At 40.2% G+C, this 26,196-nt stretch overlaps 1 protein-coding gene across 1 annotated transcript; it reads left to right on the top strand.

The window, feature by feature from the left end:
• On the top strand, positions 1–25,972 carry LOC115135172 (pituitary homeobox 3-like). Its single transcript, XM_029669555.2, has 4 exons — positions 1–277; positions 17,192–17,318; positions 22,347–22,552; positions 24,496–25,972. Exons 2-4 carry the CDS (start codon positions 17,210–17,212, stop codon positions 25,060–25,062), a joined length of 882 nt encoding a protein of 293 aa, XP_029525415.1. The 5' UTR covers positions 1–277; positions 17,192–17,209; the 3' UTR covers positions 25,063–25,972.
• Positions 25,973–26,196: the final 224 nt, after the last annotated feature.

Below are 26,196 nucleotides of genomic sequence, written 5' to 3'. Positions count from 1 at the left end.
ACCGGGCAAGTCAAAGCCGTGAAGTGGGCAGTCCTTTCTGTAGTGGACCTGTCGCACAAGATATTTAGCATAAAGTCAGTCCCCCGCTGTATGGGGATCAAGCCTTCACTCTTCGACTGCCTTCATGTCTGACAGCATTGAAAGAGGGAAACTGACGATTTTTTACTTTACAAACAGAGGAACTTTCTTCATGTCAGCAACATCTCATTCGGACAACCATTAACCCACACCAAGCTTGCCTTTTCGGGGGATTAATTTAACCAGACCGGGATTTCATGTAAGTGCAAGTAGGATAGTCTCCCAGTACAACTCCAAATGTCGTGGTTGTGTGTGTTATGACAGAATGTGCAGTAGGCAAGCAAATTAGTAGATTGCCCTTGTTTGAACTATCAATCAATAACGTAGCATATACACTGTTGTAGTAGTGTTGCTAGTCTGAAACTGCCACCTCACATACTCAAACTTTACCAGCATATAACTCTAAAGTTATTGACCAAAGGTTTAGGATACTCGGTAAGTCCGTTAACATGATTTAGGTAACTGCGTGGTTAAACTTTTATTCACCAGGGTAAAATAAATAGACTCATGTTAAAAGTTTACTTCATTATTAATGATGATGATGATGTGTCACATCTGGCCCTACAAACTCAGAGTTAGGTTCCATATAAGAGTGCACTCTGTTACTATAACCATAGCCATAATGCAAAACCTTATCTGAATGAAACATACATCTATTAGGCCTAGCCTGTATACCTTGACAATAACACTGAACGTGTAGACCACAATGTATCTAAAATGATCTCTAATATTGGCCTTGATTAATTTCTTAGTAGGTAAACGGCTAAACGTTTTTTAACCTTGCATATGCTCCTCTTGTGAAACGTACATTTGCTTTAATTCAGTTGAAAAATAAGTCTGTTTCCATCTTTCTAAAGCTAAATAAATATATTTGTTTACTAGCATTTAATATATCAGAATTTATATACATGCTAACACGTTTTTCCCATTGTATGTCCAAATTATAAACTCTTTCGAAATGCAACTAGTATGATTTTGTCTTGCATGGGGGGCGCTCTCTGTGAGACTATTTCAGAGGTCAAACATTTTTGGGGATCTACCCGAAATTGATAGGTGGCAGGTGCTCCCGAGCGACAAGAGACCTCAGAAAGAAAGGCAGAGCTGCGCCCCCTCTACCCTCTCGCGTCTAAGCCTCGGAACTCTCTCCATACAAACATGCGTGCGTTCAATCATCCCTGAACATGGTTTGTTTTCAAGCATATATTTAAGTATAAATCATTGCTATTGTTTCATATAGGCTAACAATCCTTTGCTGGGTCCATATTTGTGGCATTTTTCGTCATGGAAAACATAGGCCTTAAAAGGATATAGGCTATTACGAATTCAACTATATTACTTCATTCTAACACTATAGCCTAATATGTTTAGACTAATTGAACAATTCTTTAGATATATGTCATGCAGAAATTTAAATGACAATCATAATTGATTTAATTGATTTGATTGCAACGTGTCTTACACAGCTTGGCTTATTCTGTATGGTAGGCCTATACAGGGGTATTTTAAAAGTGGTATATAAATGGGCTTTTTAATATTTCTTCTGTGGGAATAAGAAAAAAATAATTTCAGTAGTATCCTACAACGTTGAACAACAAGTGTCAATAAATTTTTTCGATTTTAAGAGGTCAAATGGCAAACCATTATAACTTATTAAGAATCGATTATTTAGGCCATGTCATTTTTTATTGCATGTTATTTTGTAGTTTTCAGTCTGACACGTGTTCCACATCACATGTAAAGTTAAAGATCAAGATAATATTAGATGTGATCATTTGTGTATTATAAAACATATATTTGTATTAGGCTACGGAATCACACGGTTTTGAAATTATAACCACTGAGTTGTTGGAACGAAACATTTTGGCGTAGCCTATTCTGTTAATTCAACGTCAAATCATGGGATAATGTCGAATTAAAATGAGACAAGGGATAGGCCTATAATTTAGGGAGCAACATTGTCTTCCAAATAACCTATGATTATCGGTCATTATAATTTTGATAATGTAAAATGTGATCATGCTATGAGCTTCAGCCATCAAGCTATGACAATTAGCCTAACAGTTATTTCTTATAGGCCCATTATTAAATGTTGATATTGTCGAATTGTCCCTGTATAGTAGACTACTTGTAAGCTACCTCTAGATATAGCATTATACATTTCACTCAAAATGTAGATATAGGACAATTTATATTTTTAATTGCTCCTATTTCAGATTGCTTTCTGTTTATTAATTGAACAATTTATTGTGAATCTGAACGTCCAGACAAAGCTATAAAGTTATTCACATGGCCTACCAGCTCAGTAATTTCAGTGGCAAATACCATGTAATAAAACATATATGCGCATGTTTAAAATGTTCTGATAAATACAACATTTAATAGCCTAATAATGATAATAATAATAAAATGGACTTGATAACATCGAATGAATTGCTCCGAAAATAACTTGGGAAATTGAGAAATGCGAGTTCAGGCTTTGCCACTCCCAGTAATATGCAAATGCATGTTAGGAGGGGAGAAATTAACATCTACAAACATTGGGCCGAAATTCCATCTGCCGCCTCCTCGAGAAGGCCCTTAATATGTTCTCAGACAGCAAAGTGACACACATCTTAATCAAGTCTTAATCCAAGGAATTAATTCTCAACGCGTTTATGAATAATTCCAAGGCTAATGCACAGGTCCGTGGAAATGTAAGCAGTCTGCCTCTGCCGTAACAACAGATGGAACCAGCAATCTCCTGAAAAATGGAGAGGATTTCTGCTTCCATTTTTTTTATTATCAGATGTATATTTTAATGAGACCGATTTCGTATAGGCTACTGCTTATGCAAAGCGCTCTGCTTGTGCAAACTAGAGACCCCATCTCGCATCAACTCCTATTTATGTTGATTTGCGCAGAAGAGTTGAACACGAGTTCAACTTCATTCAGTTCATATGAGTGAACGTGCACTTCCATCTGTGCTTACAGCAATGTGTTATGCTCTTAACGCGCATTGTGGAGACAGAAAACAGAGGGACACAGAGTTTGAATGTGGATGGTGAGAGTGGTGGTACACTGCTCCCAATTTAACAATGCATGGCGCACGAGCACGAGAGCAAGTCCTTAGAAAACATCACAGTAATTCTAATAAAGTTGTTGAACTACCAAGGTTACACAGTCAATCGCTATGGGTTATGTTTGTCAGACAAACAATTTGCCTGTAACATTTCAGCATGTCAGGTTACGATCAAGTATCTGGGATAGCCAACAGCTATATCAACATAAGTAGGCCTTTTTGTAGACTATTGAACAAGAAAAAAACAATTATTTATAATCTGACTATGAATAGTATCATGATTTTGTAGTAATTATTCCTATTATAATACATGTATTATTACCATTGTACACATTTAGTGACTAGATTGACTTCACTTATTTCAATGGGTGAACAATTGGTTATATACAATATGTCTTAATTATGAGTCATTCATGGATTGAAATAGAGTGCATGCCTTTTGACAACATAATCAGGCATCTCTGATTGAACTTTTAGGAAAGGATACATTCTCAACTGTAGGCCTACACATTTATGCACATTTCTATGATAAATGAAAGGGGCCACCATGGGGAAAATGTTACATTTTCAGAGATGTTAGGGGAAGCAATTGATTGATATTGTGACGGATGTTGTCAAATATCAGCAGATAACAATGAACGAAATGAATTGGTAATTAATTAAGTCATCATCATAACATACCCTATAAACATATAGGACATTGCACCTATAGTCATTATGTGATGACTAAGGATAACCTTTATAATATGAATGCACATGCACTAAATAACACAACATTATTGCAAATCTGGGGTGAACTCGGGACATTCCATTCCGTGTCTCTTGAAATTCATAAAAGCATAGGGTCCATTTTATCAATGTGTCCTTGTTAGACCCATGATGGGTTGTTGGCCTTATCTAATTCTAGGGAAGGGACTTGATTTGGAATATGAAATATAATAATGTCGCGGCTCTGAAGGGGACACTGACACCTTGTTCTAGGCAAAATGACGGGCGAGCGTTACCGCACTCCCTGCCAAACATCCCAGCCTCTCTCAGCACTGCTTTGACACGGTCCCATACATCACTGTCAAAGTGGATATGTGTCTGACTGTGTCATATTCATATTTCTGACCAAAATACTGTTATTCTCTGGTGGCATAGCCCTACACACAAAGCAAAGGACAGCACCTGTTGCTCTCTGTCAGGCAACTATTCTCTGAGTTTTGCTATGGGTTGCTTTGCAATGAGACTGGGTTATTTTTCAGTTTAGGACTTTATTGTAGACGAAACAGATATGTCCTATAAGGCACATATTGACTTTTGATTTCAACAACTTTACATTTAATTTCAACAAGCTTACACAAGCTTACCTTTGACAAGTAATTGTATTGATTTCAGCATAATCTTTTATATAATTTTAGACTGGTTGTAAAGTACAATCAACTGAAATACCATTAGACCTGCAAGTCAACTTTAGCCCACAAAACCATATCAGAACCTCATTAGCAATATAGCTAGCCTCAACACAGAAGCAGTACATTTTGGAAAGCAATCTCTCTGTGAGAATTGACCTTATCCTCCATCTCCCTTCTCTCCTTCAGGGGCTAAACAACACCACTGGGAAAGATACTAACACCACAGAATAATATATTCCTAAATGCTTTATACTTTGTGAAGGATAAACATCTATTTATCAGCTTTTTTTCACATGTATCATTCTAACCTGTATTCCAGCAATACGGACATGATCACAACACTGCCTCCTGTGTCTCCCAGTTTCCCTCACTGTGATTGGATATGGGCTTACCTGGTCATTACTCTTCAAACGCTTTCCTGCAGTGTTACATTTATAAGTCATGGATGTCATGTGGGAGTCTAAGAGTGATGGTGTAATAGTTTGAGTATAATACACATGGGAATAAAGATTCTGACAAATTGAGGAGAGAACTGCATTGGCATAAGTATGTATTTATCATTGTCTACTTGTACCAAACAACATCAAGTTTTATATTTGATATCCAACCGGTACTTTTGAAAATAATTTGATTGTCATTTCTAGCTTAAAAAATCATGATGCATGGCAACTTTAAACATGCTTGAACAGAAGGGATTGTAAGTGTATATTTTTTGTTGGACTCACTTTCTTTTTCTGTCACGGTGAATTCCAATCTTAAAGTCTCGACCAACACGACATATCATAAAACACTTAGTTTTATCCGTGCAGTTCTTTAAACTTTTGAAGTGGAATACAAATATTTTTGTTAGGCTTATCTGCATGGAGATGAGGTTTCATCATGTGGGCCTTCTCCTGAGATGTCAAGGGCAGAGGCATTCACATCGATGAGCAGAGGGCTTTCAGGAATGTTCTGAAGGAATTAAAAGAAGGGGAAACGGAAGTACAGCCAGTGTTTGCTTGATGTGGTGGCTCAGTTTGAGGACTTATTGAGTTTACCTTTCAAACTGACAACGAGCTCTCCATCAAGTTAGTCTGCAAATGATGATGGTCAGCAAGTTGGTTGATCAGATCAGAGCCCCTAACCAGTAGAGTACTTGAATGAAAATGACTGGGAAATGTGTACTACATATAATAGCAAGTCTCCCCAGTAAGTATTCAGCTCAAGTGAGTGAGATTCAATGTTATGCCACTATGGGCCACCATGTGACTCGTTCGCATCATAGTTCACAGAGACACACCAGAGGAGTGAAAGGGTCCACAGCCACAGAGGGGCTTATAGAGTGACAGAGATTTGCATGAAAATGTTGATTTAAACACATACACTCACACAGTCCCTTATGGCACTTATGGCAGTGTTACCTCAATAATTTTGGTACAAGGCAAAGACCAATTATACTGCTGTTATAATGAATATATATACAGTGGGGCAAAAAAAGTATTTAGCCAGCCACCAATTGTGCAAGTTCTCCCACTTAAAAAGATGAGAGAGGCCTGTAATTTTCATCATAGGTACACTTCAACTATGACAGACAAAATGAGAAAAAAAATCCAGAAAATCACATTGTAGGATTTTTAATGAATTTATTTGCAAATTATTGTGGAAAATAAGTATTTGGTCAATAACAAAAGTTTATCTCAATACTTTGTTATATACCCTTTGTTGGCAATGACAGAGGTCAAACGTTTCCTGTAAGTCTTCACAAGGTTTTCACATACTGTTGCTGGTATTTTGGCCCATTCCTCCATGCAGATCTCCTCTAGAGCAGTGATGTTTTGGGGCTGTTGCTGGGCAACACAGACTTTCAACTCCCTCCAAAGATTTTCTATGGGGTTGAGATCTGGAGACTGGCTAGGCCACTCCAGAACCTTGAAATGCTTCTTACGAAGCCACTCCTTCGTTGCCCGGGTGATGTGTTTGGGATCATTGTCATGCTGAAAGATCCAGCCACGTTTCATCTTCAATGCCCTTGCTGATGGAAGGAGGTTTTCACTCAAAATCACGGATCAGTCGTCCTGGTACCTTTGCAGAAAAACAGCCCCAAAGCATGATGTTTACACCCCCGTGCTTCACAGTAGGTATGGTGTTCTTTGGATGCAACTCAGCATTCTTTGTCCTCCAAACACAACGGGTTGAGTTTTTACCAAAAAGTTCTATTTTGGTTTCATCTGACCATATGACATTCTCCCAATCTTCTTCTGGATCATCCAAATGCTCTCTAGCAAACTTCAGACGGCCTGGACATGTACTGGCTTAAGCAGGGGGACACATCTGGCACTGCAGGATTTGAGTCCCTGGCGGTGTAGTGTGTTACTGATGGTAGGCTTTGTTACTTTGGTCCCAGCTTTCTGCAGGTCATTCACTAGGTCCCCCCGTGTGGTTCTGGGATTTTTGCTCACCGTTCTTGTGATCATTTTGACCCCACGGGGTGAGATCTTGCGTGGAGCCCCAGATCGAGGGAGATTATCAGTGGTCTTGTATGTCTTCCATTTCCTAATAATTGCTCCCACAGTTGATTTCTTCAAACCAAGCTGCTTACCTATTGCAGATTCAGTCTTCCCAGCCTGGTGCAGGTCTACAATTCTGTTTCTGGTGTCCTTTGACAGCTCTTTGGTGTTGGCCATAGTGGAGTTTGGAGTGTGACTGTTTGAGTTGTGGACAGGTGTCTTTTATACTGATAACAAGTTCAAACAGGTGCCATTAATACAGGTAACGAGTGGAGGGCAGAGGAGCCTCTTAAAGAAGAAGTTACAGGTCTGTGAGAGCCAGAAATCTTGCTTGTTTGTAGGTGACCAAATACTTACTTTCCACCATAAATGCAAATAAATTCATTAAAAATCCTACAATGTGATTTTCTGGATTTTTTTTCTCATTTTGTCTGTTATAGTTGAAGTGTACCTATGATGAAAATTACAGGCCTCTCTCATCTTTTTAAGTGGGAGAACTTGCACAATTGGTGGCTGACTAAATACTTTTTTGACCCATTGTATATATATATATATATATATACAGTACCAGTCAAAAGTTTGGACACAACTACTCATTCAAGGGTATTTCTTTATTTTTACTATTTTCTACATTGTAGAATAACAGTGAAGACATCAAAACTATGAAATAACACATATGGAATCATGTAGTAATCTCTTTTTTGTTGTTGTTGTTGAGATCCTTCATAGTAACCAACCTTTGCCTTGATGAAAGATTTGTACACTCTTGGCATTGGCTCAACCAGCTTCACCTGTAATGCTTTTCCAACACTCTTGAAGGAGTTCCCACATATGCTGACCACTTGTTGGCTGCTTTTCCTTCACTCTGCGATCCAACTCATCCCAAACCATCTCAATTGGGTTGAGGTCTGGTGATTGTGGAGGCCAGGTCATCTGATTCAGCACTCCATCACTCTCCTTCTTGGTCAAATAGCCCTTACACAGCCTGGAGCTGTGTTGGGTCATTGTCCTGTTGAAAAACAAATGATAGTCCAACTAAGCACAAACCAGATGGGATGGCGTATCGCTGCAGAATACTGTGGTAGCCATACTGGTTAAGTGTGCCTTGAATTGAAAAATACATCCCAGACAGTGTCACCAGCAAAGTACCCCCACACCATCACACCACCTCCTCCATGCTTCACGGTGGGAACCACACATGCGGAGATCATCTGTTCACCTACTCTGCAAAGACACGGCGGTTGGAACCAAAAATCACACATTTGGACTCATCAGACCAAAGGACAAATTTCCACCAGTCTAATGTCCATTGCTCATGTTTCTTGGCCCAAGCAAGTCTCCTCTTCTTATTGGTGTCCTTTAGTAGTGGTTTCTCTGCAGCAATGAAGGCTTGATTTACGCAGTCTCCTCTGAACAGCTGATGTTGAGTTGTCTGTTACTTGAACTCTGTGAAGCATTTACAGAGTCTGAGGTGCAGTTAACTCTAATGAACGTATCCTCTGTAGCAAAGGTAACTCTGGGTCTTCCTTTCCTGTGGCGGTCCTCATGACCGGATTGACTGACCTTCATGTCTTAAAGTAATGATGGAATGTCGTTTCTCTTTGCTTATTTAAGCTGTTCTTGTCATAATATGGACTTGATCTTTTACCAAATAGGGCTATCTTATACCACCCTACCTTGTCGCAATACAACTGATTGGGTCAAATGCATTAAGGAAAGAAATACCACAAATTAACTTTTAACAAGGCACACCTATTAATTTAAATGTATTGCATGTGACTAGGTCATGAATTTGGTTGAGAGAATGCCAAGAGTGTGCAAAGCTGTCATCAACGCAAAGGGTGGCTACTTTGAAGAATCTCAAACATAAAATATATTTTGATTTGTTTAACACTTTTCTGGTTACTACATGATTCCATATTTATTATTTCATAGTATTCTACAATGTGGACAACCCTTCAAATTTGGCTATATCAACCACATAAAATTGAGCACACAGCCATGCAATCTCCGTAGACAAACATTGGCAGTACAATGGCCTTACTGAAGAGCTCAGTGACTTTCAACTTGGCACTGTAATAGGATGCCACCTTTTCAACTAGTCAGTTCCTCAAATTTCTGCCCTGCTAGAGCTGCCCCAGTCAACAGTAAGTGCTGTTATTGTGAAGTGGAAATGTCTAGGACGAAGTGGTAGGCCACACAAGCTCACAGAACGGGACCACAGAGTGCTGAAGCGCGTAGAGCATAAAAATCGCCTCTCCTCGGTTGCAACACTCACTACCAAGTTCCAAACTGCCTCTTGAAGCAACGTCTTCAATGAGTTTTCGTGGCCGAGCTGCCACACACAAGCCTAAGATCACCATACGCAATGCCAAGCGTCGACTGGAGTGCTGTAAAGTTAGCCTCCATTAGACTCTGGTGATGGAAACACCTTCTCTGGAGTGATGAATCATGCTTCACCATCTGGCAGTCCGACGGACAAATCTGGGTTCGGCGAATGCCAGGAGAACGCTACCTGCCCGAAAGCCTAGTGCCAACTGTAAAGTTTGGTGGAGAAGGAATAATGGTCTGGGGCTGTTTTTCATTGTTCAGGCTTAGTTCCAGTGAAGGAAAATGTTAACACTACAGCATTCAATGACATTCTAGACAATTTTGTGCTTCCAACTTTGTGGCAGCAGTTTGAGAAAGGCCCTTTCCTGTTTCAGCATGACAATTCCCCTGTGCCCAAAGCAAGGTCCATACACAAATGGTTTGTTGAGATCGGTCTGGAAGAGCTTGGCTGGACTGCACAGAGCCATGACCTCAACCTCATTGAACAACTTTGGAATGAATTGGAAAACAGACTGCGAGCCAGGCCTAATCGCCCAACATCAGTGCCCGACCTCACCAATGCACTGATGGGAAGCAAATCACATAAGCAATGTTCTAACATGGATAGCCTTCCCAGAAGAATGGAGGCTGTTCTAGCTGCAAAGGGGGGACCAACTCCATATTAATTCCCATGATTTTGGAATGAGATGTTCGACGAACAGGTGTCCACATACTTTTTCCACTTTTTGTTACTTTACATCCTTATTCTAAAATGGATTAAATAGATAGTTTTACTCATCAATCTACACCCAATACCCCATAATGAACAAGAGAAAAAAGGTTTTTATACATTTACATAAGTATTTAGACCATTTGCTATTAGACTCAATTGAGCTCAGGTGCATCCTGTTTCTATTGGTCATTCTGGACATGTTTCTACAAATTGATTGGAGTCCATCTGTGGTAAATTCAATTGATTGGACATGATTTGGAAAAGCACACTCCTGTCTAATTAAGGTCCCACAGTTGACAGTGCATGTCAGAGCAAAAACCAAGCCATGAGGTATAAGGAATTGTCCATAGAGCTCTGAGACAAGATTGTGTGCAGCATTGAAGGTCTCCAAGAACACAGTGGTCTTCATAATTCTTGAATTATGCCAAATTGAGCAATCGGGGGAGAAGGGCCTTGGTCAGGGAGGTGACCAAGAACCAGACAGTCACTCTGACAGAGCTCCAGAGTTCCTTTGTGGAGTTGAGAGAACCGTCCAAAAGGACAACCATCTCTGCATCACTGCACCAATCAGGTCTTTATGGTAGAGTGGCTAGACAGAAGCCACTCTCCAGTAAAAGGCACATGAGAGCCCGCTTGGAGTTTGCCAAAAGGCACCTAAAGGACCCTCAGACCATGAGAAACAAGATTCTCTGGTCAGATGAAACCAAAATTGAACAATTTGGCCTGAATGCCAAGCGTCACATCTGGAGGAATGGGAGAAACTCCCCAAATACAGGTGTGCCAAGCATGCAGCATCATACCCTAGAACACATATGTCAGAGTCAAGGCCCGCGGGCCACATCCGGCCCGCAAGAAGGTTTTTTACGGCCCCTGGGATGATCTTGATTTATTATTAGAACCGGCCCGCAGCAAGCCGGCAGCCCGCAGATCTTTTACACGCACCAATACTACATTTCCCACAATGCAAAGGTGACGCACCGAGCAGTAGGCTGCTTCATTTCAATATTTATTGGCACAGCAGTCGTCAGCATCACAGTAAAATTAACTTTCAGATACCCATCAAAAATGGCAAAACGGAAGGTGGATACTGAGAACCGGGGTTTCAAACAAGGTGGGAGTCGGAGTATATGTTCACGAAGGTAGCTGGAAAACCTGTGTGTCTTCTGTGTGGAGAAAGTGTGGCGGTACTGAAAGAGTATAATCTGAGACGACATTATGAAACGAAACACGCGGACAAAAACAAGAATATGGACATGGAACAAAGGCTACAAAAGGCAGAGGAATTAAAATGAGGCCTCAAATCTCGACAGGCTCTGTTCAAAAAAGCCAAATCACAAGGCCAGGCTGCTGTCAAGGCCAGTTTTATTTTGGCAGAAGAGATCGCTAAATCAGCCCGGCCATTTACGGAGGGGGATTTCATCAAAAACTGCATGATTAAAGTTTGTGACGAAGTTTGCCCAGAAAAAAGGCAACTCTTTTTAAATGTGAGTCTGAGCAGAAACACCATTGCCGAGAGAGTAGACCAGTTGTCCATCAATCTAAAAGAGCAGCTTGTGAAAAAGGGAAAAGATTTTATTGCATATTCCTTGGCTGTGGATGAGAGCACCGACATTTCTGACATTGCCCAGTTGTCAATTTTCATCCGCGGAGTGGACTCCAACCTAAGCGTGACAGAGGAGTTTTTGGCTTTACGTCCTATGCATGGCACAACTACGGGGCATGATTTGTATGAAGAGGTGTCAAGATGTGTAAATGAGATGGAGCTGCCTTGGGAAAAACTTGTGGGTTTGACAACCGACGGAGCACCTGCGATGTGTGGACACAGGAGCGGACTGGTGGCGAAGATACGGGAAAAGATGCAAGAGGAAAACGCGACAGGTGAGCTGACAGCTTATCATTGTATCATACACCAGGAAGCGTTGTGCGGTAAAGCCTTGAAAATGGAGCATGTAATGAGCATCATCACGCGCACAGTTAACTTTATCAGAGCCAAAGGTTTGAATCACCGCCAGTTCAAGGCATTTCTGACGGAGTTAGAAACGGAGCATGGTGATTTGCCTTATCACACAGAGGTGCGATGGCTAAGCCAGGGAAAGGTGCTTCAAAGATGTTTCGAGCTTCGTGAGGAGATTTGTCTGTTCTTGGACAGCAAAGGGAAAGACACAACACAACTCCGAGACGAAATGTTTCTGTGTGAAATGGCTTTTCTGTGTGACATTACGAGTCATCTGAATGCAATAAACTTGCAGCTGCAGGGTCGGGATCGTGTCATCTCTGATATGTACAGTACAGTGAAGGCATTTAAAACCAAACTGACTCTGTGGGAGACGCAGATGCGGAAAGAAAATTTGAGCCACTTTCCCAGCTGCCAGACCATGAAAGAGAAGCTCTCTACCAGTGCGTTCCCGAGCACACAGTTGGCTGATAAAATAGGTATGCTTGCCGCTGACTTTCGACGCCGATTTGCTGACTTTGAAGCACAAAAAAGCAGGTTGGAACTGCTCGGTAACCCATTTGCTGTTGACGTGGAAAGCTCACCACCAAACCTCCAAATGGAGTTGATTGACCTCCAATGCAATGATGCACTGAGGGCAAAATATGCGGCAGTGGGTGCTGCGGAGTTCGCCCGTTTCCTCCCGGCACAATGCCCCAGCTGCGCATCCAGGCTGCTCAAACGTTGTCTATGTTTGGCAGCACATACCTGTGTGAACAACTGTTTTCTTTGATGAACCTGAACAAAACATCACACAGAAGTCGACTTACTGCTGAACACCTCCACTCAATTCTGAGGATTTCTTCAGCTCAGAGCCTTACCCCCGAACATTGATGAACTTGTGGAAAAGATGGGACACCACCAAGTATCACCCTCAACCTCAAACAAGTGAACATTACTGTGCAATCACATATTTAGAGTTTTTACTCAGTTCAAGTTTAAAAGTTAAAATTTAATATTTGTTTTCACTGCATGTTACTTCTCCTTAAACAAAGTGTTGTTTTTGATTAATAGATTTTTGCACTTTATTTTTTGTATTTCAATCCAATTATATTTTAAAAATATTTCAGTTGAGTGGATGATAGAAAATTGCTATTATTGTTTTTTCTTTGAAGTAAATTTAGCCCACTTTTGCTAAAATAGAAAATATAGTCTACTGATGGTGCCTTGAATACCGGTTTCTTTCATTTAATGTTCATGTTATGGGGATATTTATATAAAGGAAATTTGTCTTTTGTGTCTGTTGAAAATTAAAGATTACTGACAGAGCCATAAGAAAATATTGCTTTATTTATCTGATCATATTGTAATATATTTGTTAGGTTTTCAGTAGGTTCAATTAGGTTCACTAGACTATATGCGTAATTTAAAAATTTTCAATGAACATTCGAACAGTCCGGCCCTCGTCTTGTAGCTGATTTTTTTATTTGGCCCTCCGTCCATTTGACTTTGACACCCCTGCCCTAGAAGATTCAAGGCTGTAACTGCTGCCAAAGGTGCTTCAACAAAGTAATGAGTTAAGGGTCTGACTCCTGAAAAATTCAGTTTATCACAATTCCTGACATTTTAATCCTAGTAAAATTCCCTGTCTTGGGTCAGTTAGGATCACCACTTTATTTTAAGAATGTGAAATATCAGAATAATAGTAGAGAGAATGATTTATTTCAGCTTTTATTTCTTTCATCACATTCCCAGTGGGTCCGAAGTTAATATACACTCAATTCGTATTTGGTAGCATTGCCTTTAAATTGTTTAACTTGGGTCAAACGTTTCTGGTAGCCTTCCACAAGCTTCCCACAATCATTTGGGTGAATTTTGGCCCATTCCTCCTAACTGTAACTGAGTCAGGATTGTAGGCCTTGCTTGCGCACGCTTTTTCAGTTCTGCCAACAAATTTTCAATGAGATTGAGGTCAAGGCTTTGCAATGGCCTCTCCAATACCTTGACTTTGTTGTCCTTAAGCCATTTTGCCACAACTTTGGAAGTATGCTTGGGGTCATTGTCCATTTGGAAGACCCATTTGCGACCAAGCTTAAACTTCCTGACTGATGTCTTGAGATGTTGCTTCAATATATCCACATAATTTTCCATCCTCATGATGCCATCTATTTTGTGAAGTGCACCAGTCCCCCCTGCAGCAAAACACCCCCACAACATGATGCTGCCACCTCCGTGCTTCATGATTGAGATGGTGTTCTTTGGTTTGCAAGCCTCCCCCTTGTTCCTCCAAGCATAACGACTGTCATTATGGCCAAACAGTTCTATTTTTGTTTCATCAGACCTGATCTTTGTCCCCATGTGCAGTTGCACACCGTAGTCTGACTTTTTTATGGTGGTTTTGGAGCAGTGTCTTCCTCCTTGCTGAGTTGCCTTTCAGGTTATGTCGATATTCTGGGATTGATTTGCACTTTTCGTACCAAAGTACGTTCATCTCTAGGAGACAGAATGCGTCTCCTTTCTGAGTTGTATGCCGGCTGCGTGGACCCATGGTGTTTATAGTTGCATACTATTGTTTGTACAGATGAACGTGGTACCTTCAGACATTTGGAAATTGCTCCCAAGGATGAACCAGACTTGTGGAGGTCTACAATATTTTTTCGGAGGTCTTGGCTGATTTCTTTTGTCAAGCAAAGAGCCGCTGAGTTTGAAGGTAGGCCTTGAAATACATCCACAGGTACACCTCCAACTGACTCAAATGACATCAATTAGCCTATCAGAAGCTTCTAAAGCCATAACATAATTTTCTGGAATTTTCCAAGCTGTTTAAAGGTACAGTCAACTTCGTATATGTAAACTTCTGACCCACTGGAATTGTGATACAGTTAATTATAAGTGAAATAATCTGTCTGAAAACAATTGTTGGAATAATTACTTGTGTCATAAACAAAGTAGATGTCCTAACCGACTTGCAAAAACGATAGTTTCTTAACAAGAAATTTGTGGAGTGGTTGAAAAACGAGTTTTAATGACTCCAACCTAAGGGTATGTAAACTTCCGACTTCAAATGTATATACACTCTCTCTCTCTCTCTCTCTCTCTCTCTCTCTCTCTCTCTCTCTCTATATATATATATATATATATATATATATATATATATATATATATATATACACTGAGTGTACAAATCATTAGGAATACCTTCATAATATTAAGTTGCACCCCCTTTTGCCCTTAGAATAGCCTCAAATTGCCATGGCATGGACTCTACAAGGTGTCAAGTGTTCCACATGGATGCTGGCCCATGTTGACTCCAATGCTTCCCACAATTGATCAAGTTGGCTGTATGTTCTTTGGGTGGTGGACCATTCTTGATACACATGGGAAACGGTTGAGTATGAAAAACCCAGCAGCGTTGCAGTTCTTGACACACTCAAATCGATGCGCCGAAAAGATTTGGCATGGGCCCTCAGATCCTCAGAAAGTTCTACAACTGCACCATTGAGAGTTTCTTGACTGGCTGCATCACTTCTTGGAATGGCAACTGCCTGGAATCCGACCGCAAGGCGATACAGAGGGTAGTGAGTCCAGTTCATCACTCGGGCCGATCTCCCTGCCATACAGGACCTCTATACCAGGCGGTGTCAGAGGAAGGCCCTAAGAATTGTTAAAGACTCCACCCTCCCAAGTTATAGACTGTTCTCTCGCTACCACATGGCAAGCAGTACTGGAGCACCAAGTATGGGACCAAAAGGCTCCTGAACAGCTTCTAATACCAAGCCGTAAAACAGCTCAGCAGTTAATCAAATGGCTACCTAGACTATTTGCATTTACCCCTGTGCACACTCACTGGACTCTACTCACTCACACATACTGTACTACACTGTCACTCCAACACACACACACACACACACACACACACACACACACACACACTGACACAACAACACACACACATACACACACACCACACACACACACACTACATATGCCCACACACACACATATATATATTGATGTCACACACACACACCCTTCACATATGCTGCTGCTACTCTGTTTATTATCTACCTTATTGCCTAGACTCTTTTATCCCTACCTACATGTACATACTATCTCAATTACCTCAGCTACCTCAATTACCTCATCTACCTCATACCCCTGCACATTGACTAGGCACCTGTATTGGTTATACATAGATTGCCTCATTATTGTAATTGTATTGTCTTACTATTTCTTTTTTCTTTTGTTAATTTTTCTTACTTTTTCATTCTGCATTGTTGGGAAATAAGTAAGCATTTCACGGTAAAGTATTCAAATGTTGTATTCGGCCCATTTCACAAATACAATTTGTTTTGAACATTTTATTTTATTTGGTATGAACCATGCACGTTAGGTGCAGCTCCCATTTTGGGAGTGCCCATAAACGAGTTGAGAGGCGGCTAAGTGGATTGGAACCTACCCCGTCGTTAAACCCAGCCACGACATCATAAATCTCGAGAAGCTTTGAGGGAGTGATTGTGTCCCCATATCTTCAAGGTGTTAACTGCGCTTGTATAAATAAACGACCTGTTATTTTAGGCTCTATTACGTATCAGTCTCCCTCACGAGGTTGCTATTTAGGTCTGAACGGTCACCATATATTTTAACTACATAACTGCAAAGGAACAAAAATAGAACTAACAGAACACATTCGTAGTAATTACCACGGAATACAGGCCTACATTTAATCAAATAGTTATGTCACAGATAGACCGTTTCATGTCCTTAATTCGATAAATAAAGGTTAAATAAATCAAACAAAATATAAATAAAGTCAATCAGCAACCTGAATGTTATCAAAATATGAGAATATTATAAAGCCTGCTCAGTAGGCCTATAGCCTATCATTAGCACTAACAGTTTGTCACATTTTAAAAAGTTAAGAGAATTGTGAAATTCATAGACAGCAGATTCACTCGTTAATTTGTGTTGATATGGAAATGTCAGAACTGCTATTTCTTATATTACATATCCAGGCTTATTATTAAATTATTATTAACATAATTATTGTTGTCATTGGTTGATCTTTCTGATGTTGTTTTCTATTGTTGTTATTTATTTGTCATGCCAATTCGGTTGGAGGTCTAAACTTATGAGGATACTTGTATTATTTTGCCATATTGACTAATATTGAAATGTATTGCCTTCCTTTTGCAGAGCCTGGCGGCCGAGGTTATGGATTTTAACCTTCTGACAGACAGTGAAGCCCGTAGCCCAGCGCTATCGCTTTCAGACTCTGGAACGCCTCAACATGATCAGGGATGCAAAGGCCAAGACAACAGCGGTCAGTTTCCACGTTTACCTTGCAAATGCTTTGTCCACAGGAGTGTTTGACCGATAAATAGTCCTCAGACTGACATTGGATGAAGAATAGGCATATATGTTAATGCCTGTGGGTCTAAACCAATCGAATAATTTGATAATAATAATGGGAATTATAATGTCCTAATAGGCTATAATAATAATAATAATAATAATATCAGGACGAATTTCTAGCTTGCAATAGCTATTAGGCTATTCATTGTCGCCTTTAATGTGCGTGATTGTGTGGATATCAATTCAACCATAATATTAATTGGCTTGCTATTATTTTGTTGACGCATATTCCTATGATTCACATTATATAATTGTTATTTTCTTTAATGAACCCAAGTTGCAAGTTTATTCTTCTCGTTTGGCTTTTATAAAGCAAGAGTTATTAACTGCAGCGACTATAGACTTTAATGGAAGCTATTGTAAACATTTGGCATGGACCCCTTATGCTTTGGCGGAGCTTTTTGGTATTTTGTCGTGTGCGTGTCTTTAAGCGCCGATATGCTGTAGGTCTATTAATAACTCTCAATTGAAACCTAAAAAACAAGCTAAAACATATCTGTGCGTGATGAACGGAATATAGCCGAATGTCATAGGCCTAGACATAAAATAATATCTCGAGCAACTACGATTGCTCAGGCTTGAAAGCTAAATATCTGCCTCTGCATTTCAACCGCCTGCATGCCAATTTATAACAAATTAGGCATTTGACAGAGAGAAAAAGCTAATATTTGTGATACCCGTGCGGTCTAATAGATGAAATCTCTGTGGATCCAGGGTCTGCAACAGACTCCATTAGTGTGACTAATGTAAACTTACTCCGAAATGGACGGTCCTGAGTGAGTACAGGGATTTAGGAGAACCCGCATATACTGTAAATGAACCACGGATTACGCACTAAAACCATCAAGATAACGAGGTGTGTGGGGGCCAAATATCAAGAGGCAATATGTCGAATGTACTGTACCTTACTTGTATTGTTCACTGACTACGGAATATTCATTCTAGAAAAGTTGTATCTAGTTGAAATTAGATATTGACAAATAAACCATTCATTGTTCTTTCTTGTGATATTGGCTTAGTTAATCAAGTTGAACAATGAGTTTGTTTTTCAATGTCCATTTCAGGTTAGGGTTCGGGTTCTCAATATGTATCCAGAAGGATATACATGGTTATTTGTTCAGTGTAGGCCTATATTTTTTAAGTAAACTGGATCCCCATGATGGTGGACACCTGGGCCTCACCTCTATAATATTATAGTATCTTCAGAAAGTATTCACACCCCTTGACAGTTTTTTGTTGTTGTGTTACATCCTGATTTTAAAACGGATTAAATTACATTTTTGAGTCACCGATCTAAACACAATACCCCTTAATGTCAAAGTGGAATTATGTTTTTAGAAATATTTACAAATGAATAAAATACGAAAATCTTAAACGTCTTGAGTCAATAAGTATTCAACCCCTTTGTTATGGCAAGGAGTAAAAATGTGCTTAACAAGTCACATAAGTTGTATAGACTCTGTGTGCAATAATAGTGTTTAACATTATTTTTTAATGACTACCTCATCTCTGTACTCGAGACATACAATTATCTGTAAGATCCCTCAGTTGAGCAGTGAATTTCAAACACATATTCAACCACAAAGGCCAGGGAGGTTTTCCAATGCCACGAAAAGAAGGGCACCTATTGGTAAATGGGTAGAAATTAAAAAACATCAGACGTTGAATATCCCTTTGAGTATGGTGAAGATATTTATTACACTTTTGATGGTGTATAAATACACCCAGTCATTACAAAGATACAGGCATCCTTCTTAAATCAGTTGCTGCAGAGGAAGGAAACCGCTCAGGGATTTCACCATGAGGCCAATGGTGACTTTAAAACAGTTAGAGTTGAATGGCTGTGATAAGAGAGAACTGAGGATGGCTCAACAACATTGGAGTTACTCCAAAATGCTAACCTATAGGCTCCCGAGTGGTGCAGCGGTCTAAGGCACGGCATCTCAGTGCTAGAGGCATCACTACAGACCCTGGATTGATTCCAGGCTGTATCACTACTGGCCGTGATTGGGAGTCCCATTGGGCGGCGCACAATTGGCCCAGCGTCGTCCCGGTTAGGGTTTGGTCGGAGTCGGCCGTAAATAAGAATTTGTTCTTAACTGACTTGCCTAGTAAAATAAAGGTTAAATAAGAAATAAAAAATTAAAAACCTAACTGACAGAGTGAAAATAAGAATGCCTGTACAGAATAAAACATTTTTAAACATCCATCCGGTTTGCAACAAGGCAATAAAGTAATAATGAAAATTTGGCAAAGCAATTAACTTTTTGTCCTGAATACAAAGTGTTATGTTTGGGGCAAATCCAACACAACACATCACTGAGCACCTCTCTCCATATTTTCAAGAATAGTGGTAGCTGCATCATGTTATGGGTATGCTTTTCATCAGCAAGGACTAGGGAGTTTTTTGTTGTTGATCAAAATAAATGGAATAGAGCTAAGAACAGGCAAAGTCCTAGAGGAAAACCTGGTTCAGTCTGCTTTCCAACAGACACTGGGAGACAAATTCACCTTTCAGCAGGACAATAACGCAAAACACAAGGCCAAATATACACTGGAATTGCTTACCAAGACAACATTGAATGTTTCTGAGTGGCCTAGTTACAGTTTGGACTTAAATCAGCTTGAAAATCTATGTCAAGACTTGAAAATGGCTAGCAATGATCAACAACTAATTTGACAGAGCTTGAATAATTTTGAAAAGTAATAATGGGCAAATGTTGCACAATCCAGGTGTGGAAAGCTCTTAGAAATTGACCCAGAAAGACTCAAAGCTCTATTCTCTGCCAAAGGTGATGCTAACATGTATTGACTCAGGAGGTTGAATACTTATCTAATCAAGATATAATAGGGTTACATTTTTCATTAATGTTTTCCAAATGTTAGAATTGTTCTTCCACTTTTACTTTACAGAGTATTTTGTGTAGATTGTTGACAAAAAATGACAATTAAATCCCATTCAAACCCCATTTTGTAACACAACAAAATGTGGAAAAAGGTCAAGGGGTGTGAATTCTTTCTGAAGGCACCTTAATATTTCAGAGTTGAGATCCAGGTGTCCACCGTCATGGGAATCCAGTTTATAAAAAAGATATAGGCTTGCACTGAACAAATAACCATGTATATCCTTCAGGATACATATTATGAGAACCCTAACCTGTGTATCCATTAAATGCAGAAATGTAATACATATTGGTTATTTTTATTAAATTAGGCCTTATTAAATGACAAATGGCACATGGGCATTAGCACACTCACTCAAGTGACATCTGAAGTTTCAAAATGAGTTAAACTTCTATAAATGACAAACACATACTGTAACTGTACAGTATAGATCTAGATGCTTGGTTACAATAGGCATATTTTATTCAGACAATATTTGATTACGTAGCTGGGAATTTTAAAATGTCTTTCACAAATGTATAGTTAGTCAAAACAAAGCCTCTCAATTCTCAAGGACACTCCTAGTGATTAGAATATGCCTCAGATTGCTGGGGCCTTAGTGCATAATGCAAAGCCTAGAGAGGCAATAGCCTATAATATATGTCATACACAAGCATTTGTGGGTATGTATGCATGCATTTCAAAGCATGCATGCATTTCAAAGCATGTGTGCATGCATTTGCATAACACAGTATGCTGCTACATTGGTGCTTTTTCACCTGCCCAAGGGATTAAGCTTTTAAATTCAGATTGAATTGCCAAACAACTGTGTCTGGCAGTGTGCTTGGCATTGATAAATCCACAAGGCTTCAGACATTCTCAAACATCTCATCAGTTGTGCAAGTGGTGGTGGGCATTAAAGAAGGACTGACTGTTAGTTGGTTGGTTTGTTTATTGGCTGGCTGGCTGATTGACTAGCAGTCTGACCCAATAAATTGCTGTCCCAAAATCTGCAGGGTATATTTGACAAACACACACACACATACATTCTATAAGTAAAAATACATGTTTTGTCATACCTGTGGTATACGGTCTGATATACCACGGCTGTCAGCCAATCAGCATTCAGGGCTCGAACCACCCAGTTTATAAAAATCAATTGGCTACACTACACACACCTATAGCACATGGGCTAATATTGATGGTGGTGTACAAATGTATAGTAGAAGGCATATATATACTATATGCCCTCTCCCCTGGATTGTGACATGGGATGGAAAATGTTTTTTGGCCTAAGTGATGGCTTAACCAGTGTCAGTTTACTGGTAGATAGCAGCAAAAGTCTGGTCCTATTGGTTTTGCCAGTGGCGCTGCAGAGTCTTTTAAACCCTGCTGATTATTTCTTACTGCTCTCAGAGAGATAAACCCTTGCCAAACAGTCCGAAACCTGCCCGGTAACAAAAGCCTGATCCCTGGGATTAGTTAGCCAACTAATTTCACTCTTTCTGTGGGGTCCTCAAATTGCGGAACTCAGATGAAGAGAGAAAGGATCACGGGCAGACAAAACATGTCTGTTTGGTTCTGGTGTTAGTGCCAGATGGGTTTCAGGGCCAATTTAAATTATTGATCTCTTTTTGACAACTCTGAGAAGAGAATACATACAGTCAATGAATCTTGAAATATTCCAAACAGAACTGCACAAATCTAATACAGTAGGTGTAAACTGTAAACAATTCCCATATTATTTTTAAAATATGTCAACACGTTCTTTTTCAAATAGCAGGGGATAAAATGTCCATTATATTAATTAATTTAAAATAAAAGAGGACAGTGGAAAGTGTGATAACTTTTTAATGGGAAGACACCTCACTCTGGAGAGATGATTGCTGCTTTTGTGCAAAATACTTGATATTGGATGGGAATGGAAATATGCAATTTGTCAAAAACATGTTTGAGCAAGTCTGGAAGTATTGTAAACAAATGTAGATAGTTAGGATGCAATACAACATGAATGTTCTGATTATAACTACTGATCCATGTTATTGCCTCCCAGACACAGAGAAGTCCCACCAGAACCAGACAGACGAGTCGAATGCAGAGGACGGCTCTCTGAAGAAGAAGCAGCGCAGGCAGAGGACCCACTTCACCAGCCAGCAGCTTCAGGAGCTGGAGGCCACCTTTCAGAGGAACCGCTACCCCGACATGAGCACACGGGAGGAGATTGCCGTGTGGACCAACCTCACAGAGGCACGAGTTAGGGTGAGTCCCTACAGAATCACTACTGAGCCAGTGAAATAATCCAAACCCACTTTCCTTAGGGTTTAGGTGTTATTCAACAATACATTTGTGGGACTCAACATATAATTTCAACATAATTCGGAAGGTAAAAGGCACCTGAGGGTACATATCTAAAAGATGACAAATTTACCTAACTAAGCAGAGATTTAAATATGTTGCAATTTGACTTCAACAACCTAAAACTAGGCTTCACATGTCACAAAGGTCAGAAGTGTGTCGATCTGCTCCTGACCCTGAAATGTCCCCTCAAGCCCAGAGGTTTGGTCACCACCAGTATGGAGCAGGTGGGTTCACATTTTGATGGATGACAATACAATCGTTGCCTTCCTGCCTAGTAATGGATCAAATTCATGTTGGCTAGATTAAAGGTCACATAGCACACAGTCTTGGTTGTTATTTTGAAAGAACAACAGACCACACACGTCCTAATGTCTAGCAGGACCCCACTTGTTCCCTGCTAATCCCACATGGACACAGATTCCCCCTGCATATACAGAATACTTCTCCTGTCATCTTGATTTATGGCATTTAACACAGAATGCGTTTGTAATAAATGTTTGAATAACAAACCTCTTGCTCTCCCTCTATATCCATGCGGGCTACTTCCTTGCCTACAAATATGTATGTACAGTACATAGCTGCATACAATGTGCTTAATAAAACTCTAATTGCTACTGCACATGTATATTTACAGTACAGAGAATCCTGAGTCCAAGGAGACTGGATTCTAATAATATCAATACAGCTCAGACTAAATTAAACCAACACAGTATTATAAAATGAAATGTATAATATGAAATATGTCAGAGCTTGTCCGAATTCTGATAAATAGATTTTAGCAGAGTCGTAAGCAATGAACGTGGGTACTTAGGTTACAGCGAGTGTCTGATCGTGTCAGTCATTTGACAGTTTTAGGGAAGTGAGGTAAGGTTTGCCACAACCCCCCCCCCGTCCAACCATTTGACTTTCAGATGTTTCCATGAACACCTAAACAACATTTCCCCAGAGTCATGTTTAAAGGAGAGAGAAATCTTCCTCCACAGCGGGACTTCCCCTACTGTCAATGGGTGCCATGGAAGACTCACTGCTATATACACTGTGCCCACACATTCAATAGTCCAGAGCATTCTATTACTATCACAACAGATGCCTGTTCTGCCGGCTGGCAGACACAGACTAAGGGTTTGGATTAGATACTGTATGCCTGGCACAGCAGTATTAGATGAGGAAGGGAGGGAGATGAGTTAGCCACAGAAGTGTTGGTGGCTTTTTAATAATTTTTATTAGAATAACTAAAATGTGAATAATATTATTTTGATTAATACAATTAGATTTTTAACTTTACACAGTCCGTTTATATCATTTTTGTATTGGATTCTTATAATAAAGGTATTTTGCTTCTCAATTAGTTTTGAAGTCTTTATGAGAATAAAGAGAAAGTTCCACCACAAAATGAACGCTCAGGGACAAATTCATATTTCCCCAATTGGGAACTGAATTAAGTACCTTCATTTTAGATTTGCCATTAAAACTTTAATCCGTTTTATACCCTCCAAAAATAGGACCTTAAAATTACAAAATGTGAAGACCGCTCCAGCTTGACATTTCTTTCACTGGGAGCTCATAATTCAAATAAGTGAATAATTTGTTTTAATAAACCATGGCTAATATGACTGTTTGATTATACACTTCAACTTAGTTTCCCAGATGATTCTTTCTTTTAAAAAGTCTGCAGCTACAGTATACTGAATCTTGCCTAAACTATTTGAAAGAAATCATAGTGTCAGCCATTGCAAACCAAAATGTTATTGTGTTTCAGAACAATTTTTACCACCTCAGATTAGGCTGAAAAGAAAAGCCCATATCTATTTTCCTTTTTTCCCTTTTCTGTCCTTCTCCCTCAGGTATGGTTTAAGAACCGCCGTGCCAAATGGAGGAAGAGGGAGAGGAACCAACAGGCTGAGCTGTGTAAAAACGGCTTCGGTGCCCAGTTCAATGGACTAATGCAGCCCTATGATGACATGTACTCTGGCTACTCATACAACAACTGGGCCACCAAGAGTCTGGCCAGCAGTCCACTGTCAGCCAAGAGCTTCCCCTTCTTCAACTCCATGAATGTAAGCCCCTTGTCCTCCCAGCCCATGTTCTCCTCCCCCAGCTCTATTCCCTCCATGAACATGGCCTCCTCCATGGTGCCCTCGGCGGTGGCCGGGGTGCCCGGCTCGGGCCTCAACAACCTGGGCAACCTGGGCAACCTCAATAGCTCCACGCTGAACTCGGTGGCGGTCACCGCCGCCACCTGCCCTTATGCCTCCACCGGAAGTCCGTACATGTACAGAGACACCTGCAACTCCAGCCTGGCCAGCCTCCGACTGAAGGCCAAGCAGCACGCCAACTTTGCCTACCCAGCCGTGCAAAACACAGTCTCCAACCTAAGCCCTTGCCAGTATGCAGTGGACCGGCCGGTATGAAGACATGTACCCACTCCCACCCAGCCTGCCCTGTACCCCCCCAACCTCTCAGACCCACTGCCCCCCTCTCCCTCTCCTCCTCCCGGTCCCTGCTATGCTCCATCAGTGAATCAGAGTTAACTGCACACATCGTCATCACCATGGACTAGTTAACAAGACGCTGTTTGTCTAACTGATGCTACACAACAGGAATAAGCTTTAACAGTTAGAAGAAAATCCCCGATGGACCACCACGCTTCAAAGAACTCTCTCAAATACGCTGAGACTTTGTCGCTGAACCGACCAACTGTCAAAAAGGATTTCTAAGTTTAATCCAATATCATTTTTTTGGGACTGCATGACTCGAGTGAATTTAAAATGAAGAAAACCTGGATGCTTCAACTGCACTGGTGGTCAACATCTTGGCCAAACATGAAATCATTGTGACGCTTGCCACCATCACGGGAAAATGACCTGTGGTTCCAATATGAGGATGTATATAATGGACTTTTTTTGTTTTGTATGTGACAAAACTATCCATGAAACGTAGTACTTTGGAGATGAGAAAAGCATGTTCTTGAAGAGCAGACTCTAGGTTGATGTACTATGAGTACCTCCTTTAGGAATTGTAATTTTGTCATGAATTCCAATCCCCTCAGAAGATCAGGTGTCAAAGGTCAGAACAGAAAGGAGAGAGGAGCTAGCACAACGTAGTCTCAAACAGAAAAATAATATCCAAAATCAGAACCTTTTTAAAGAAAAGTCTAAAAAAGCCATTGAATATATAGATTTGTGTGGTGTTATAAAAAGGGAGTCCATGACTGTAAAAATGTATGTAAGAGTGCAGTTGTTATAAAACAAGCCTTTTTTCCTGGTGTAGCCTGCTTTGTCTCATTAACATAATAAAAATGATGTGTTTTTATGAACAACACATGGGCTGAAAGTGAGTACTATTGAAAGAAAGTCACCAGTTTTCCTTACAGGTACTGCATGACTTCATCTATGTTCTCTCAGAGGTTGGATGCACCTTAATTGGGGAGGACGGGCTCGTGGTAATGGATGGAGTGGAGTTGAATGGTATCAAATACAAACACATCGTTTCCACGTGTTTGATGCCATTCCATTTGCTCCGTTCCAGCCATTATTATGAGCCGT

This window comes from Oncorhynchus nerka, linkage group LG10 (genome assembly GCF_034236695.1).
Source record: "Oncorhynchus nerka isolate Pitt River linkage group LG10, Oner_Uvic_2.0, whole genome shotgun sequence".
In the NCBI taxonomy this organism is placed as follows: domain Eukaryota; kingdom Metazoa; phylum Chordata; class Actinopteri; order Salmoniformes; family Salmonidae; genus Oncorhynchus; species Oncorhynchus nerka.
This window is presented reverse-complemented; position numbering and strand designations above follow the sequence as displayed.